At 38.7% G+C, this 20260-nt stretch overlaps 1 protein-coding gene across 5 annotated transcripts in view; it reads left to right on the forward strand.

Annotated features, from left to right (window-relative positions):
• fkbp15b (FKBP prolyl isomerase family member 15b) overlaps nt 1–20260 on the forward strand; it is a 155282-nt gene that overhangs the window by 101925 nt on the left and 33097 nt on the right. For all 5 annotated transcript variants that reach the window (XM_077523047.1, XM_077523043.1, XM_077523045.1 and 2 more), the window contains 3 exons: nt 395–541; nt 887–988; nt 2710–2817. In XM_077523047.1, the coding sequence (XP_077379173.1) occupies nt 395–541; nt 887–988; nt 2710–2817 (357 nt within the window). The remainder of the gene's footprint in view (nt 1–394; nt 542–886; nt 989–2709; nt 2818–20260) is intronic.

The following is a 20260-nucleotide window of genomic DNA, read 5'->3' on the forward strand; positions in this document are numbered from 1 at the left end:
GAGCAATTCCATGTACAAGTTACATTGCTCATCTGAGGATTGCTTGTGAAATTACAAATTTATATGCTTTGATTATGGCCGGCTGATTAATTGGTCCGACATTACTTTTTTTTTTTTTTTTTTTTTTTTCTTTTAACCCTTACAAAATCATCTGGTGGGCCGGATTACACCCCTTACACCCCTTTGCGGGCCTGATCTGGCCCACGGGCCGGATGTTTGACACCACTGGTCTAGATAGATAGGTCATCAAAAGATGGATGTTGTGACAATAAGCAGTCAAAGTTGGAACACACCGAACATTTTATTTGAAAACCCGGATGATTGAAAAATGATGATTTTAACTAACTTTAAAGTCTAATTGCAAACTTTGAATATTAATTTTTTTTTTTGTCAGGCATGTCAACTGAAAGCAGAGCTAGAGGAAAAGTGGACAGTGAAGTGCGAGCAGGCTTTAGCATCAGCTAAAGAAAAGCATCTAAAAGAGATGGCTCACCTTAAAGATGAGAGAAATCTGCTGGAGTTGAAGTTGAAACAGGAGCAGGCAAGTTTAATGTATCTCAAAGACCTGTTTTTTTTTCTTTCTTTTTTTTGTTATTTTTTGTTAATAGAGCAACATGCTTTATTTCATTCTATTCATAGTTGTCTTTTTGAGATTTTTTACAGTGCAATTTGAAACATTTTCACGTGTGTCCTTGCGTCTACATGAGAGGATTTATGCACTTACGTGTCAACAAAGCATGACCATAACACTATAAGAGGATAATTTTGTTTTGAAATTCTAAATTGTGGTACCAGGAAAAAAAGGGCTATATTTTAATTTAACTCCCTCTTCTTCTCTGGTCCTAACTTATGCACATTTCTATTCTATTCTAACTACAAATACCAGGGGTCACACAGTGCCAGTGTTAAGGAGTTACTCGAGAGACGAGTGGCTGAACTTGAGATGAAACTGAATGAGCAAGAAAGTTTAACACATACAACAAAAGAGGTAAATGATGATGTTTTTCCCTACATGCACACAGTGACAAAAAGATGAATGCCCGTGAGGTTGTACTCTGTTTAGGTCATTCAGAATTGAACCAACAGTTGAAACCAGTCTTTGTTACCCCGAATTTAACAAAGCAGCAATTTAGACTTCTATTTGATTTGTAGTTAGGTGCAGTCTTCTCTTCTTTGTAGACATAACAAAAAACATTGGTGCTACCTTTTAGGGCTGCACAATAAATCGAAAAAATGCAATAAGTTTTCTATGGAATTGTCAAGTGTCACAAAAAACTTCCCGAGTAGGACACTACAATACTGCGAATCATTGAAACCAGTCGTTTGGAGCCGCTAGCTACAAAAAAGTGGAGTTTGTTGGGGGGCAAAGTGGAAATGGAAGCCTAAGGTATGTTGTTTTTGGTTGAAACAGTACGTCGATCACTACTTTCATGGTGTAAATTGTCATTCATTAAAATCGTTTGTGTCCGTTTGTGTCGTCTTGCTGTATATCGAAGTCTTCAAGCTATCTTAGCTTGCTAGCTGCTAACCAACAGACCGCACGTCGTTTACGACACATTCCTCAGCAGAAATCAAGCCCGAGTTAGTGTTAATTGTAATAATCGTTTTAAATCGTTAACTTTTTGTTCAAAATGACTTGACTACTTATGCAAAAAAAAAAAAAAAAAAAAAGTATGATTGTTTCACTAAAGATAATGGCTCATTCATCACATCTGCCTCGATTTTACAATCAGAGGTTAATGCTATGACCAACTGTATATAAAAAAGAGAAAAACTACCTGATATAAAATGATCTGAGCATATCCTCGTACTCTTTGTGGGTGCACTTCAACGTGACGTCACACTGGGTCTATATATAACGAACATTACATGACAAACATGCAAAAGTGTGTTTTCATCTCAGTCAATGTTTTCAAAACAGGGGTAACTGTCAAACATGGCAACACAGTGTGCTCCCATCAGTGTTCAAGGCAAGCTTATTGTTGGGGTTGATTTGATGACATTATAGCTAAAGGGGCTCCCACGTTGACTTTGCTCCGCTAATGTGGCTTTTGTGTAAAAAATAATATAGTGACGATCACTGTTCTAAGGGTTACCAGCACTTGCGGTGTACGTCACCGCCGTGCCTGCTCCAATTGTGTGCATTGCACAGCAAGGAGTAGCTCTCAGAGACACGCCGGGAAACTTTATGAATGAATCTGCAATATCGATTCTGATGCCTCATATTAATAAATGTGTTGTAAAGAGGTCTACAACGCTTCCCGTATCTTTTTTTTTTTTTTTTTTTTTAAGCACACACCTAAGATCCACTCCTTTTTTCTCTTCAAGCTTTCAGGGATTTTTATTCACCATCAATAACAGAATCTGCAACATTAACCCCCCCCCCCCAAAAAAAAAAACATCTATCAAGGCAATTGCCCTGATTGTTTAAACTCTCCAGTTGACTCTGATTAAGTATGGTTTTTATTCCATCTTTAAAAGTTTAATTTCTATGCCATTGACACCTGACAAGCCCGTAATTCTATATATTTTTTGTATAACAGATTGCTGAAGTTTTTGAAGATCAAAATATCACTTACCCATCCGTTCAATCATTGTTCAAGGTTCTATTTTTTTTTCTGTTTGTTAACAAAGGGGGTTAAAGTTAAGAGCCTTTTTTACTTTGAAATGATTTGACTGAAGATGACAAGACCTCTTTTTATACTTTAGGTTAAGCGTGTGATGAATGGTGTATTTCATTCTCTACGAGGAGAGTTTCATCTCAGTGAATCTTACAGCGGCCATACTGTACTTGGAGTGATTGTCAATACCATTAAGGTAAGAGTAACATACTTTTGGGAACTTGTGCATTTTTGCCCTAATATTATTTTGAATTTTACAACAACAACAAAAAATCAAATCACAGAAATAAAATTATCACGACAAAGGAAATATCAAGGGTATCTGAATTATTGTCCCACATTCATACTGCTCTTGGTAACTTAGGTAACTATGACGTAGCATACACAAATAAGAGCACAGGAAATGACAAATACCACCTGAGTGCAATATTACATGAAGACAAAACAAACACCCAAAATAAAATAACAATAAAACACTAGAGCTGCGAGCAGCTATAAAGGGCCCTCGCAACCTGGGCCACGTTGGGGTATTTGCATGTCGGGGTACTGGCATGTTGGGGTACTGTTTCATAGGAAACCATCTAAATTGTAAATGTTTTTGACATGCTTTGTGTTTGCAAAGTTTCATGGAAGGCCAAAAATGATGCACAATTAAAATAAAATCAAAATGGATTGGCACATGGCTATAGAATAATTTTTGGAAGTATTAGGCTGATAGGTATGCCTCCCAATATTCACACATCTAGCTGAACCATATAATCGGATATACTTCATAAAAATATCTAGAAGGCGCTATTGAGCCATTTATTACAAATTGCACAACAAATTATAAAATATTCATGTTCGTGAGAGATCTGATCTGTGTGCAAAATTTTGTGAGTTTTTGCCCATGTTTAGACTCTCTAAAAAAAAAATTTCTTTGCAGACAATGCATCGCTACAGCAAAGGCGTGTGACAAAATAAAAAAATTCAATAACTTTTCATCTTAAATATCTTAAGATGAAACATGCCAAAGAATGAAGACGATGTGATAAGTTTTGCAGAAAATATGACCCCTATAAAAGGCCCCAAAAAGTGGCTACAAATACCAAAGTAAATCAAAATGTCAGACTTCCTGTTTGGTTTAGCATATGGTTCCAAGAGACTTTTTTTGTACATCGTGGGCTCTTATGTATGCCTCCAAATTATCATAGCTCTAGGTGAAACGTACAACCGTGAATGCTTCGTTAAAGAGGAGGGGTTTTTTTAGCACAAAATGGGGGACTTCCTGTTGGGTTTAGCACATAGCACCAAGAGACTTTTTTGTACATTGTGGGCTGTTACATATGTCTACAAATTTTCGTAGCTCTAGCTGCTTCGTACAACTGGGAATTCTTCCTTAAGAAGATTTTTTTTCCTTTGCAAACAAGTGCATGCCACGGCAACAGCGTGCGATGAAATAAAAAGCTTTCAATAACTTTTCATCTTCAACATCTTAAGATGAATCACACCAAGTTTGAAGATGATGGGATAAACTCTGTAGGAGGAGTTCGTTAAAATAAGACCCCTATGAAGCGGCCAAAAAAATGGCAACATGTTCCAAATTAAATCAAAATGGCGGACTTCCTGTTAGGTTTAGCATATGGTTCAAAAATAGTTTTTTGTACCTCGAGGCCTGTTACATATGTCTTCAAATTTTGGTAACTCTAGGTAAAACGTACAACCGGGAATGCTTCGTTAAAGAGGAGTTTTTTTTTAGCTCAAAATGTGATGCCCGGCCCCTGGGGGACTTCCTGTTGGGTTTAGCACATAGCACCAAGAGACTTTTTTGTACATTGTGGGCTGTTACATATGTCTACAAATTTTCGTAGCTCTAGCTGCTTCGAACAACTGGGAATTCTTCCTTAAGAAGAATTTTTTTCCTTTGCAAACAAGTGCATGCCACGGCAACAGCGTGCGACGAAAGAAAAAGCTTTCAATAACTTTTCATCTTCAACATCTTAAGATGAATCACACCAAGTTTGAAGATGATGGGATAAACTCTGTAGGAGGAGTTCGTTAAAATAAGACCCCTATGAAACGGCCAAAAAAATGGCAACACGTTCCAAATTAAATCAAAATGGCGGACTTCCTGTTAGGTTTAGCATATGGTTCAAAAGGAGTTTTTTGTACCTTGAGGGCTGTTACATATGTCTTCAAATTTTGGTAACACTCGGTGAAACGTACAGCCGGGAATGCTTCTTTAAGTAAGAATTTTGAAACGCAAAATTTGATGCCCCGCCTCTGGCGGACTTCCTGTTGGGTTTAGCATATGGTTCAAAAAGAGTTTTTTGTAGGTCATAGCCTGTTACATATGTGTACCAATTTTCGTAGCTCTAGATTAAACGTACAACCAGCAATGCTTCGTGAAGTAAGAATTTTTAAACTCTAAATTTGATGCGCCGCCGCCGTCATATAGTATATCAAAAACTTTTCATTTTTCACAATGATGTTGTCCCAGGTGTTGAGATGGTACAGCCCAAGTTTGAAGTCAATCGGGTTAACCGTGTAGGAGAAGCGGGCAATAGTATGATCCATGTAAATGTGCAAAACTGGGCCAAAATTGGACATTCAGATGATCATACCTCACTTTCTGTCTACTTTAGGGTACACACATCAAAGAGGTTTTTGTTCATCGGGATGTGATACAGGTGCCACACAATTTTCATAGCCGTCGGACAATCGTAGCGGGTCAGGGATCCGTTTAACCTATGTAGGTGGCGCTATGGAGCCATTTTTCTGTTATCACCTATGGCGACTTTAAAATATCACATTTTTCGCCAGGCCTGACGTGTGTGTAAAGTTTGGTGAGTTTTCGTTCACGTTTAGTGTCTCAAAAATGTGATTGTTTGCGGAAAAGAATAATAAAGAAAAAGAATAACTAGAGCTGCGAGCAGCTATAAAGGGCCCTCGCAACCCGGGCCACGTTAGGGTACTTGCACGTTGTGGTACTGTCAAATAGGACAAGGACCATCTAAAATGTTTTTGACAAGCCTTGTGTGTGCAAAGTTTAATCAAAACGCAAAATATGGTGCGCAATTCCCAAAATAAATTCAAAATGGCGGACTTCCTTTTTGGTTTAGCATACGGCTACAGAATACTTTTTGTAGGTCTTAAGCTAATAGGTATGCCTCCCAGTTTTCACAAATCTATGTCAAGTCATCTTTAGTTGTGTATCGCTTGAATCATACAATTGGAAATGCTCCATAAAAATGCATAGAGGGCGCTATTGAGCACAACGTTGGGTTACTTGCACGTCAGGGTACTGGCACGTTGGGGTACTGTTACATGGAACAAGGACCATTTAAAATGTTAGTTTTTTCCATGCCTTGTCTGTGCAAAGTCTAATGAAAAAGGCCAAAAATGATGTATAATTCCCAAAATAAAATCAAAATAGCGGACTTCCTCTTTGGTTTGGCAAATGGCTACATAATACTTTTTTGTAGGTCTAGCATAATCATACAATCGGAAATGCTTCATAAAAATGTCTAGAGGGCGCTATTTATTGCAAATTGCACAATAAATCTCTGAAAATTCATGTTCATGACAAGTCTGATGTGTTTGCAAAGTTTCATGAGTTTTCACGTGTATAAAAAAAAAAAAAAAAGCAGCACTTGACAAACAATGCATTGCTATGGCAACAGCGTGTTACAAAATAAAAAAACTTTCGATTACTTTGCATCTTAAACATCTTAAGATGAAACACACCAAGTTTGAAGACAGTCGGATAAATTTTGTAGGAGGGGTTCGTTAAAATATGACCCCTGAAAAAGGCCACAAAAAATGGCAACAAATCCCATCATAAATCAAAATGGCAGACTTCCTGTTTGGTTTAGCACATGGTTCCAAGAGACTTTTTTGTACATCATGGGCTCTTATGTATGCCTGCAAATTATCATAGCGCTAGGTGAAACGTACAACCGGGAATGCTTCGTTAAAGAGGAGTTTTTTAGCTCAAAATGTGATGCCCGGCCCCTGGGGGACTTCCTGTTGGGTTTAGCACATGGCACCAAGAGACTTTTTTTGTACATCCTGGGCTGTTACATATGTCTACAATTTTTCGTCGCTCTAGCTGCTTCGTACAACTGGGAATGCTTCATTAAGAAGGATTTTTTTTCCTTTGCAAAAAGTGCATGCCACGACAACAGCGTGTGACGAAATAAAAAACTTTCAATAACTTTTCATTTTCAACATCTTAAGATGAATCACACCAAGTTTGAAGATGATCGGATAAACTCTGTAGGAGGAGTTTGTTAAAATATGACCCCTATGAAATGGCCAAAAAAAATGGCAACACATTCCAAAGTAAATCAAAATGGCGGACGTCCTGTTAGGTTTAGCATATGGTTCAAAAAGAGTTTTTTGTACCTCGAGGGCTGTTATATACCTCTACAAATGTTGGTAACTCTATGTGAAACGTACAGCCGGGTATGCTTTGTGAAAGAGGAGTTTTTTAGCTCAAAATGTGATGCCCGGCCCCTGGGGGACTTCCTGTTGGGTTTAGCACAGGGCACCAAGAGACTTTTTTGTACATCTTGGGCTGTTACATATGTCTACAAATTTTCGTAGCTCTAGCTGCTTCGTACAAATGGGAATGCTTCTTTAAGGATATTTTTTTTCCTTTAAAAACAGTGCATGCCATGACAACAGCGTGCGACGAAATACAAAGCTTTCAATAACTTTTCATCTTCAACATCTTAACATGAATCACACCAAGTTTGAAGATGATCGGATAAACACTGTAGGAGGAGTTCGTTAAAATAAGACCCCAATGAAATGGCCAAAAAAATTGCAACACGTTCCAAAATAAATCAAAATGGTGGACTTCCTGTTAGGTTTAGCATATGGTTCAAAAAGAGTTTTTTGTAGGTCATAGCCTGTTACATATGTGTACCAATTTTCGTAGCTCTAGATTAAACGTACAACCAGCAATGCTTCGTGAAGTAAGAATTTTTAAACTCTAAATTTGATGCGCCGCCGCCGTCATATAGTATATCAAAAACTTTTCATTTTTCACAATGATGTTGTCCCAGGTGTTGAGATGGTACATCCCAAGTTTGAAGTCAATCGGGTTAACCGTGTAGGAGAAGCGGGCAAAAGTATGACCCCTGTAAATGTGCAGAAATTGGCAAAAATTGGACATTTAAATACTCATACCTCACTTTCTGTCTATTTTAGGGTACACACTTCAAAGAGGTTTTTGTTCATTGGGATGTGCTACAGGTGCCACACAATTTTCATAGCCGTCGGACAATCGTAGCGGGACAGGGATCCGTTTAACCTATGTAGGGGGCGCTAAGGAGCCATTTTTCTGTTATCATGTATGGCGACTTTAAAATATCAAATTTTTCGCCAGGCCTGATGTGCGTGTAAAGTTTGGTGAGTTTTCAGTCACGTTTAGTGTCTCAAAAATGCGATTGTTTGCGGAGAATAATAATAATAAGAATAACTAGAGCTGCGAGCAGCTATAAAGGGCCCTCGCAACCCGGGCCACGTTGGGGTATTTGCACGTTGGGGTACTGGCATGTTGGGGTACTGTCAAATAGGAAACCATCTAAATTGTAAACGTTTTTGCCATGCTTTGTGTTTTTAAAGTTTCATGGAAAGGCCAAAAACGATGCACAATTAACAAAATAAAATCAAAATGGATTGGCACATGGCTATATAGAATACTTTTTGAATATATTCGGCATGCCTGCCAATATTCACACATCTAGCTGAATCATATAATCGGAAAGACTTCATAAAAATGTCTAGAGGGCGCTATTGAGCCATTTATTACAAATTGCACAACAAATCTCTAAATAAAATATTCATGTTCCAGACAGGTCTGGTGTGTGTGCAAAGTTTTGTGAGTTTTCACCCATATTTAGACTCTCAAAAAAGCATTTTTCTTCACAAACAATGCATGGCTACAGCAAAGGCGTGTGACAAAATAAAAAAATTCAATAACTTTTCATCTTTCAATAACTTTTTTCAAAAAAAAATTCTTTGCAAACAATGCATTGCTAGAGCAAAGGCGTGACAAAAAATTTCAATAACTTTTCATCTTAAAGGAAGGCACCTTTAATTTTACATGTATGGCTTGATTGGCAGTAAATAGTTAGTTTAGCTACGAAACATGCATAAGAGCTGAAGAATACACCCCAATATTGATTTATTTAACTTTTTTCAACATAGAAGTACTTCCGTGTTGGAACGCCCTCAAGTGGTGACGTAACAAGTGTGTATACTCGCTTGGCGAACAGTAGTTCACGCAGACAGAACGACGAGTAAGACACAAACGTCACTTATGCCTTACTGTATTGCAAAATTTTGCAAGGTGTCGTCAAGGAAAAACCCGCGAGGAGCACACTGGTATGTTATCCCAAAAAAAAAAAAGACTATTTGCGTAGAAAATGGCTTGCTAAGTGCTGTCGACCTCCCGGCAAGGACAAGCAGGCGCGGACGTTATGTTTTATTAGCTCGTAAGTTGTGTATCGTTCACAAATTGACCATGTTCATAATCTTATTTTAACAAAAAATTTATTGAATGTGGATTAGTGTCATTATCATCGGCATGTGCGACGTACTACATTTGTGTTCTGTCCCGCTGTTCTTCCTGTGGTGCATTCCAGTTTCATTTGCATTTCTATTAATTTCGTTCGGATCCCAACCATTGATAACCAGCCTAGGTAACGGCGTCTCGCATTTCCTTACTTCATTTTGTCTATAAATAAACACGGTTAATACACAACCTTCTTGCAAGCTTTCGTTTACATCATCGGGACGCTACGCAAAAAAAGAAAAAAAAACAGCTAGGGGAGGTTGGGCGCTGTCACGACGATACATATAATTTTACTATTTTTTTCTTTTTCCTGAAATAGTTTGTCAGTTCCACACGTTTTGCATTGCTCGTGCTGTGTGTCACTTTACCTGTTGGATATTGGCTCCTCCAAGACTTTTCTTCTTCACATCTTTCATCGCAACCAAAGCTATCCTGAGAATGTCTATTTAGTATTGCCATGTTGAATGTCTGATGTTCCAGGATGCAGTTGAGATTGTCCGCAAGGAACCGATCCTCGATTTCTTTTATTTCCAGACAGCACACATTCATTAGCGGATTGTCCATTCCTGTGCAGCTCCCGCACGAACACCACTCAACAACCGCCTGATTCACTCGTTCATTAAAGTTTATTTTGTGCCCGAAAAGACCATCTGGCGCCACAACTTTCACATCCAAGGCAGACTTTCCTTCGGTAGGGTTATTTTGTCGTGTTGGCTCGAAGCGATAAGGTTTAATCCTTCCGGGTTTGACGCTAGATGCACGGCTGCGTTGCATAGCGCTTCCATCGTGTAGCGTTTACACACTAGTGACGTAAACATCCGGGTTATTTAGTCACGTGTAACAAACATGCCGGCGATCGATTCATTTTAACATCGGTTTAAAAGTTATTAAATGTACATAAAAAAATAATCACGTCACCAAATTAATTATTGAAAAAGTAGCAACTTTTTGCTGCTAAAAATGGATCAATAAGTAAAGTGTCCCTTTAAATATCTTAAGATGAAACACGCCAAAGAATGAAGACGATCTGATAAGTTCTGTTGAAAATATGACCCCTATAAAAGGCCCCAAAAAATGGCTACAAATACCAAAGTAAATCAAAATGGCAGACTTCCTTTTTGATTCAGTATATGGCTTTAGAAACCTTTTTGTAAGTCTTAGGCTGATAGGTATCCCAATTTTTACAAATCTAGCTGAATCATAAAACACAAAACATTTGCAAAAGCTTCATAAAAATGTCTAGAGGGCGCTATTGAACCATTTATTGCAAATTGAATAAGAAATCTCTAAAATATTCATGCTGATGACAAGCCTGATGTGTGTGTAAAGTTTCATGAGTTTTTGCACATGTTTAGACCAAAAAAAAAAAGCAGCATTTTACTTGCCAAACAATGCATCGCCATGACAACGGCGTGCGACAAAATAAATAACTTTCGATAACTTTGCATCTTAAACATCTTAAGATGAAGCACACCAAGTTTAAAGACAGTCGGATAAATTTTGTAGGAGGAGTTCGTTAAAATATGACCCCTAAAAAAGGCCGCAAAAAATGGCTACAAATCCCAACGTAAATCAAAATGGTGGACTTCCTGATTGTTTTAGCATATGGCTCCAAGAGACTTTTTTTGTACATCCTGAGCTCTTATGTTTGCCTGCAAATTATCATAGCTTTAGGTGAAACGTACAACCGGGAATGCTTTGTCTGTTTAATCAAAACGCAAAATATGGTGTGCAATTCCAATGCATTGCTATGGCAACAGCGTGTGACAAAATAAAAAACTTTCGATTACTTTGCATCTTAAACATCTTAAGATGAAACATACCAAGTTTGAAGACAGTCGGATAAATTTTGTAGGAGGGGTTCGTTAAAATATGACCCCTGAAAAAGGCCACAAAAAATGGCAACAAATCCCATCATAAATCAAAATGGCGGACTTCCTGTTTGGTTTAGCACATGGTTCCAAGAGACTTTTTTGTACATCGTGGGCTCTTATGTATGCCTGAAAATTATCATAGTGCTAGGTGAAACGTACAACCGGGAATGCTTCGTTAAAGAGGAGTTTTTTAGCTCAAAATGTGATGCCCGGCCCCTGGGGGACTTCCTGTTGCGTTTAGCACATGGCACCAAGAGACATTTTTGTACATCCTGGGCTGTTACATATGTCTACAATTTTTCGTCGCTCTAGCTGCTTCGTACAACTGGGAATGCTTCATTAAGAAGGATTTTTTTCCTTTGCAAAAAGTGCATGCCACGATAACAGCGTGTGACGAAATAAAAAACTTTCAATAACTTTTCATTTTCAACATCTTAAGATGAATCACACCAAGATTGAAGATGATCGGATAAACTCTGTAGGAGGAGTTTGTTAAAATATGACCCCTATGAAATGGCCAAAAAAAATGGCAACACATTCCAAAGTAAATCAAAATGGCGGACGTCCTGTTAGGTTTAGCATATGGTTCAAAAAGAGTTTTTTGTACCTCGAGGGCTGTTATATACCTCTACAAATTTTGGTAACTCTAGGTGAAACGTACAGCCGGGTATGCTTTGTTAAAGAGGAGTTTTTTTTAGCTCAAAATGTGATGCCCGGCCCCTGGGGGACTTCCTGTTGGGTTTAGCACAGGGCACCAAGAGACTTTTTTGTACATCTTGGGCTGTTACATATGTCTACAAATTTTCGTAGCTCTCGCTGCTTCGTACAACTGGCAATGCTTCTCTAAGGATATTTTTTTTCCTTTGCAAACAGTGCATGCCATGACAACAGCGTGCGACGAAATACAAAGCTTTCAATAACTTTTCATCTTCAACATCTTAAGATGAATCACACCAAGTTTGAAGATGATCGGATAAACACTGTAGGAGGAGTTCGTTAAAATAAGGCCCCAATGAAATGGCCAAAAAAATGGCAACACGTTCCAAAATAAATCAAAATGGTGGACTTCCTGTTAGGTTTAGCATATGGTTCAAAAAGAGTTTTTTGTAGGTCATAGTCTGTTACATATGTGTACCAATTTTCGTAGCTCTAGATTAAACGTACAACCGGCAATGCCTCGTGAAGTAAGAATTTTTAAACTCTAAATTTGATGCGCCGCCGCCGTCATATAGTATATCAAAAACTTTTCATTTTTCACAATGATGTTGTCCCAGGTGTTGAGATGGTACATCCCAAGGTTGAAGTCAATCGGGTTAACCGTGTAGGAGAAGCGGGCAAAAGTATGACCCCTGTAAATGTGCAAAAATTGGCAAAAATTGGACATTTAAATACTCATACCTCACTTTCTGTCTATTTTAGGGTACACACTTCAAAGAGGTTTTTGTTCATTGGGATGTGCTACAGGTGCCACACAATTTTCATAGCCGTCGGACAATCGTAGCGGGACAGGGATCCGTTTAACCTATGTAGGGGGCGCTAAGGAGCCATTTTTCTGTTACCATGTATGGCGACTTTAAAATATCAAATTTTTCGCCAGGCCTGATGTGCGTGTAAAGTTTGGCGAGTTTTCGGTCACGTTTAGTGTCTCAAAAATGTGATCGTTTGCGGAGAATAATAATAATAATAATAATAATAATAATAATAAGAAGAAGAAGAATTCCTACAAAAACAATAGGGCCTCGCAGCGGCACCGCCGCCGCCGCTGCTCGGGCCCTAATAATAAGAAGAAGAATTCCTACAAAAACAATAGGGCCTCGCAGCGGCACCGCCGCCGCCGCTGCTCGGGCCCTAATAACTAGAGCTGCGAGCAGCTATAAAGGGCCCTCGCAACCTGGGCCACGTTGGGGTATTTGCATGTCGGGGTACTGGCATGTTAGGGTACTGTTTCATAGGAAACAGTCTAAATGTAAATGTTTTTGACATGCTTTGTGTTTGCAAAGTTTCATGGAAGGCCAAAAATGACGCACAATTAAATAAAATCAAAATGGATTGGCACATGGCTATAGAATAATTTTTGGAGGTATTAGGCTGAGAGGTATGCCTCCCAATATTCACACATCTAGCTGAACCATACAATCGGATATACTTCATAAAAATATCTCGACGGCGCTATTGAGCCATTTATTACAAATTGCACAACAAATTATAAAATATTCATGTTCATGAGAGATCTGATCTGTGTGCAACATTTTGTGAGTTTTTGCCCATGTTTAGACTCTCTCAAAAAAAAATTCTTTGCAAACAATGCATCGCTACAGCAAAGGCCTGTGACAAAATAAAAATATTCAATAACTTTTCATCTTAAATATCTTAAGGGTTAGGGTTAGGGTTAGGGTTAACCGGCAATGCTTCGTGAAGTAAGAATTTTTAAACTCTAAATTTGATGCGCCGCCGCCGTCATATAGTATATCAAAAACTTTTCATTTTTCACAATGATGTTGTCCCAGGTGTTGAGATGGTACATCCCAAGTTTGAAGTCAATCGGGTTAACCGTGTAGGAGAAGCGGGCAAAAGTATGACCCCTGTAAATGTGCAAAAATTGGCAAAAATTGGACATTTAAATACTCATACCTCACTTTCTGTCTATTTTAGGGTACACACTTCAAAGAGGTTTTTGTTCATTGGGATGTGCTACAGGTGCCACACAATTTTCATAGCCGTCGGACAATCGTAGCGGGACAGGGATCCGTTTAACCTATGTAGGGGGCGCTAAGGAGCCATTTTTCTGTTATCATGTATGGCGACTTTAAAATATCAAATTTTTCGCCAGGCCTGATGTGCGTGTAAAGTTTGGTGAGTTTTCGTTCACGTTTAGTGTCTCAAAAATGCGATTGTTTGCGGAGAAGAAAAAGAAGAATAATAAGAAGAATTCCTACAAAAACAATCGGGCCTCGCAGCGGCACTGCCGCCGCCGCTGCTCGGGCCCTAACTAGAGCTGCGAGCAGCTATAAAGGGCCCTCGCAGCCCGGGCCACGTTGGGGTCCTTGCATGTTGGGGTACTTGCACGTTAGGGTACTGGCACGTTGGGGTACTGGCATATTGGAAGCAAAATTTCTTTGAAAATGGCATAATAAACGTTTACATGTAGAATATTTTTTTTGCCAGTGTGTGTCAAGCTCAACGGGTTTTGGTGATTGTTAAGACCTGCAAAAATCTGCGTCCTTATTTATTTTTAGGCAATGAGTTGCCCTGATTGGTATTTTTTGTAAAAGTGTATATATACATCATCGCTCGTTGTACTCATTGCACAATGTTACTTTTATTGTCCAAAGGGGCAATCAAAAATGAATAAAACAAAATGGAAACGTACATACGTTTGGATCGGTGTGAAGCCAGTGAACAATTTGAGTGGTGGAAACTAAAAGAATATTCATAAATGACTTAGTTATCACACTTAGAATGAGTGTACATTTTTTGTACAAAATACCGTATGTGGGGTATTTTTTTTTTTTTATATAAGCCTCAAGGGCTAGGTGGCGCTGTATTTATAACTGAATGTTGTCATGAGATACCTTCAGGCCTTGATTATAAGCATACATGTCAAGTGTGGGATTTTTTTTGGAACATGTACCGTGGAGTTATTAAGCATATCCTTCATTCACGATATTGCTTTTAATGTCCACAGAGGCTATCAAAAATAAATAAAAATATATATATGTTTGGATAAGTCTGATGCCAGTGAACATTTTGAGTGTTGGAAACTAAAAGAATATTCATAAATGACTTAGTTATCACACTTAGAATGAGTTTACATTTTTTGTACAAAATACCGTATGTGGGATATTTTTTTTTTATGCCTCAAGGGCTAGGTGGCGCTGCATATATAACTGAATGTTGTCATAGAGATAGCTTCAGGCCTTGACGATTAACATACATGTCAAGTTTGGGATTTTTTGGAGCATGTACCGGGGAGTTATTAAGCATATCCTTCATTCACGATATTGCTTTTAATGTCCACAGAGGCTATCAAAAATAAATAAAAATATATATATGTTTGGATAAGTCTGATGCCAGTGAACATTTTGAGTGGTGGAAACTAAAAGAATATTCATAAATGACTTAGTTATCACACTTAGAATGAGTTTACATTTTTTGTACAAAATACCGTATGTGGGTTTTTTTTTTTTTTATGCCTCAAGGGCTAGGTGGCGCTGCATATATAACTGAATGTTGTCATAGAGATAGCTTCAGGCCTTGACGATTAACATACATGTCAAGTTTGGGATTTTTTGGAGCATGTACCGGGGAGTTATTAAGCATATCCTTTTTCAGTGCGAAACACAAATTTTGATGCCCCGCCTTCATCATATAGTATTTTGAAAGGTCAAGATTTTTCCCCCTGTCGTTGGCTCAGGTCTTGACATGGTCCAGGTCAAGTCTTAACTCAGTCAGATGAAACGTGTAGGAGAAGTGGGCAAAAGTCTGCCCCCTGTGAATGTGCAAAAATTGTCAAAAATGGGACATTCAAAAATTCGTAGCTAACTTCCTGTTCATTTTAGCATATGGGTCCAAGAGACTTTTTTGTAGGTCTTGGGCTCCCTCATACACCTAAAAATATTCGTCGTTCTTGCTTAAACGTACAACCGGGGCTGCTTCGTTAAAAACTTCTCGGGGGTGCTATTGAGTCATTTTTGTAAAAATAGCACAATCAACAATAAAATATTGCTCATTTTACCAGGCCAGATGTGTGTGCCAAGTTTCATGAGTTTCTGTGCATGTTTAGACCCTCAAAACTGGCGTTGTTTTCTTGGCGAACAGCGCTTAGCCACACCCACAGCAATTCGCGAAAACTCACAAACTTCGTGTTGTGACATCATGAAGGCCGAAACCCTCATCTGAGCAAATATGAGGTAGGTCCAGTTAACGTGTTTGGAGAAAAACGTAGAAGAAAATTCGTAAGAAAAAAAATTGCCACTAGGTGGCGCTATCAGTTAGATGAAATATAAGTCAGTAGATGTCTTTAGGGCTGGACTCTCATCAAATGTGTGAAATTTTGAGAAGATAGGATCATCTCGGTCAAGTTAATGCAGCTTTTATTTTCACGAAAAATCTTCAGACTTTGCGTCACCGTAGCGGCCACGCCCTTTGGCGAAAAGTTACAATATTCGGTGTGGGGCATAATCAACATCTTAAGGCTTTTCTGACCAATTTTCAAATGGATCCCTTCAACAAGCTCAGCACAGTAGCTAAAAACGTAAAGTATGACATTTATTGTAACCACTAGGTGGCGCTATATGTATAACTGAATTTTATCATATAGATGTTTTCAGGCCGTGACTATTACGTTGCCTGAGAAGTTTGAGATTTTTTGGAGCTTGAACATGGGAGTTATTAAGCATTTGCTCTTTCTGGACAAATGAAATTTTAAAGGCAATATTTGATGCCCCGCCCCCGTCATATAGTATTTCAAAAAGGCAAGATGTTTTGCCCAGTTGTTCTCTCAGGTCTTGAGATGATAAATGCCAAGTTTGAAGTCAATTGGATGAAAAATGTTTGCAAAGGGAGAAAAAGCATGACCACGGTGAATGTGCCAAAATAGGCCAAAATTGGACATAAAAAAATTCATAGCTCACTTCCTGTACATTTTAGCTACATGGTCCCAATAGACTTTTTTTTTGCGTCTCGGGGTGCTACACGTGCCTGCCAATTTTTGTTGCTCTAGCTCAAACGTGCCGGGCTTGGTTTTTATTTTTCTACGCTAGGGGGCGCTATCGAGTCGCATTGTTATGACGACTTAATAATATCAAATTTTTCGCCGGGCCTGAGTAGTGTGCAAAGTTCGGTGAGTTTTCGTGAATGTTTAGGTACCCAAAATCGCGATCGTTTGCGGAGAATAAAGAATAATAATAATAATAATAATAATAATAATAATAATAATAATAATTTTTACAAAAACAATAGGGACCTCGCAGCGGTCGCTGCTCGGGCCCTAATAATAATAACTAGAGCTGCGAGCAGCTATAAAGGGCCCTCGCAGCCCGGGCCACGTTGGGGTCCTTGCACGTTGGGCTACTGGCATATTGGAAGCAAAATTTCTTTGAAAATGGCATAATAAACGTTTACATGTAGAATATTTTTTTTTGCCAGTGTGTGTCAAGCTCAACGGGTTTTGGTGGTTGTTAAGACCTGCAAAAATCAGCGTCCTTTTTTATTTTTAGGCAATGAGTTGCCCTGATTGGTATTTTTTGTAAAAGTGTATATACACATCATCGCTCGTTGTACTCATTGCACAATGTTACTTTTATTGTCCAAAGGGGCAATCAAAAATGAATAAAACAAAATGGAAACGTACATACGTTTGGATCGGTGTGAAGCCAGTGAACAATTTGAGTGGTGGAAACTAAAATAATATTCATAAATGACTTAGTTATCACACTTAGAATGAGTGTACATTTTTTGTACAAAACACCGTATGTGGGTTTTTATATATATATATATATATATATATATATATATAAATGCCTCAAGGGCTAGGTGGCGCTGTATTTATAACTGAATGTTGTCATAGAGATACCTTCAGGCCTTGATTATAAGCATACATGTCAAGTGTGGGATTTTTTTTGGAGCATGTACCGTGGAGTTATTAAGCATATCCTTCATTCACGATATTGCTTTTAATGTCCATAAAGGCTATCAAAAATAAATAAAAATATATATATGTTTGGATAAGTCTGATGCCAGTGAACATTTTGAGTGGTGGAAACTAAAAGAATATTCATAAATGACTTAGTTATCACACTTAGAATGAGTTTACATTTTTTGTACAAAATACCGTATGTGGGGTATTTTTTTTTTATGCCTCAAGGGCTAGGTGGCGCTGCATATATAACTGAATGTTGTCATAGAGATAACTTCAGGCCTTGACGATAAACATACATGTCAAGTTTGGGATTTTTTGGAGCATGTACCGGGGAGTTATCAAGCATATCCTTTTTCATTGCGAAACACAAATTTTGATGCCCCGCCCTCATCATATAGTATTTTGAAAAGTCAAAATTTTTCCCCCTGTCGTTGGCTCAGGTCTTGACATGGTCCAGGCCAAGTCTTAACTCAGTCGGATGAAACGTGTAGGAGAAGTGGGCAAAAGTCTGCCCCCTGTGAATGTGCAAAAATCGTCAAAAATGGGACATTCAAAAATTCGTAGCTCACTTCCTGTTCATTTTAGCATATGGGTACAAGAGACTTTTTTGTAGGTCTTGGGCTCCCTCATACACCTAAAAATATTCGTCGTTCTTGCTTAAACGTACAACTGGGGCTGTTTCGTTAAAGATTTCTAGGGGGCGCTATTGAGTCATTTTTGTAAAAATAGCACAATCGGCGATAAAAAATTGCTCATTTTGCCAGGCCAGCTGTGTGTGCCAAGTTTCGTGTGTTTCTGTGCCAGTTTAGGCCCTCAAAATTGGCGTTGTTTTCTTGGCGAACAGCGCTTAGCCACGCCCACAGCGACTCGCGAAAACTCACAAACTTCGTGTTGTGACATCATGAAGGCCGAAACCCTCATCTGAGCAAATATGAGGTAGGTCCAGTTAACGTGTTTGGAGAAAAACGTAGAAGAAAATTCGTAAGAAAAAAAATTGCCACTAGGTGGCGCTATCAGTTAGATGAAATGTAAGTTAGTAGATGTCTTTAGAGCTGGACTCTCATCAATTGTGTACAATTTTGAGAAGATAGCATCATCTCGGTCAAGTTAATGCAGCTTTTGTTGTCACGAGAAATCTTCAGACTTTGCGGCACCGTAGCGGCCACGCCCTTTGGCGAAAAGTTACAATATTCGGTGTGGGGCATGATCAACATCTTAAGGCTTTTCTGACCAATTTTCAACTGGATCCCTTCAACGAGCTCAGCACAGTAGCTAAAAACGTAAAGTCTGACAATTATTGTTACCACTAGGTGGCGCTACATGGATAACTGAATTTTATCATATAGATGTTTTCAGGCCGTGACTATTAAGTTGCCTGATAAGTTTGAGATTTTTTGGAGCTTGAACATGGGAGTTATTAAGCATTTGCTCTTTCTGGACAAATGAAATTTTAAAGGCAATATTTGATGCCCCGCCCCCGTCATATAGTATTTCGAAAAGGCAAGATTTTTTCCCCAGTTGTTCTCTCAGGTCTTGAGATGATAAATGCCAAGTTTGAAGTCAATTGGATGAAAAATGTTTGCAAAGGGGGAAAAAGCATGACCACAGTGAATGTGCCAAAATAGGCCAAAATTGGACATTAAAAAATTCATAGCTCACTTCCTGTACATTTTAGCTACATGGTCCCAATAGACTTTTTTGTGCGTCTCGGGGTGCTACACGTGCCTGCCAATTTTCGTTGCTCTAGCTCAAACATGCCGGGCTTGGTTTTTATTTTTCTATGCTAGGGGGCGCTATAGAGTCGCGTTGTTATGACGACTTCATAATATCAAATTTTTCGCCGGGCCTGAGGAGTGTGCAAAGTTTGGTGAGTTTTCGTAAATGTTTAGGTACCCAAAATCGTGATCGTTTACGGAGAAAAAGAATAATAATAATAATAATAATAATAATAATCCGATCGAAAAACAATAGGGACCTCGCAGCGGTAGCTGCTCGGGCCCTAATAATAATAATAATAATAATAATAATAATTTTTACAAAAACAATAGGGACCTCGCAGCGATCGCTGCTCGGGCCCTAACTAGAGCTGCGAGCAGCTATAAAGGGCCCTCGCAACCCGGGCCACGTTGGGGTACTTGCACGTCGGGGTACTGGCACGTTGGGGTACTGTCAAATCGGACAAGGACCATCTAAAATTTTTTTGACAAGCCTTGTGTGTGCAAAGTTTAATCAAAACGCAAAATATGGTGTGCAATTCCCAAAATAAATTCAAAATGGTGGACTTCCTTTTAGGTTTAGCATACGGCTACAGAATACCTTTTGTAGGTCTTAAGCTAATAGGTATGCCTCCCAGTTTTCATAAATCTTGGTCAAGTCATCTTTAGTTGTGTATCGCTTGAATCATACAATTGGAAATGCTCCATAAAAATGCATAGAGGGCGCTATTGAGCACAACGTTGGGTTACTTGCACGTCAGGGTACTGGCACGTTGGGGTACTGTTACATGGAACAAGGACCATTTAAAATGTTAGTTTTTTCCATGCCTTGTCTGTGCAAAGTT

This window comes from Festucalex cinctus, chromosome 5 (assembly GCF_051991245.1).
Source record: "Festucalex cinctus isolate MCC-2025b chromosome 5, RoL_Fcin_1.0, whole genome shotgun sequence".
NCBI lineage: Eukaryota > Metazoa > Chordata > Actinopteri > Syngnathiformes > Syngnathidae > Festucalex > Festucalex cinctus.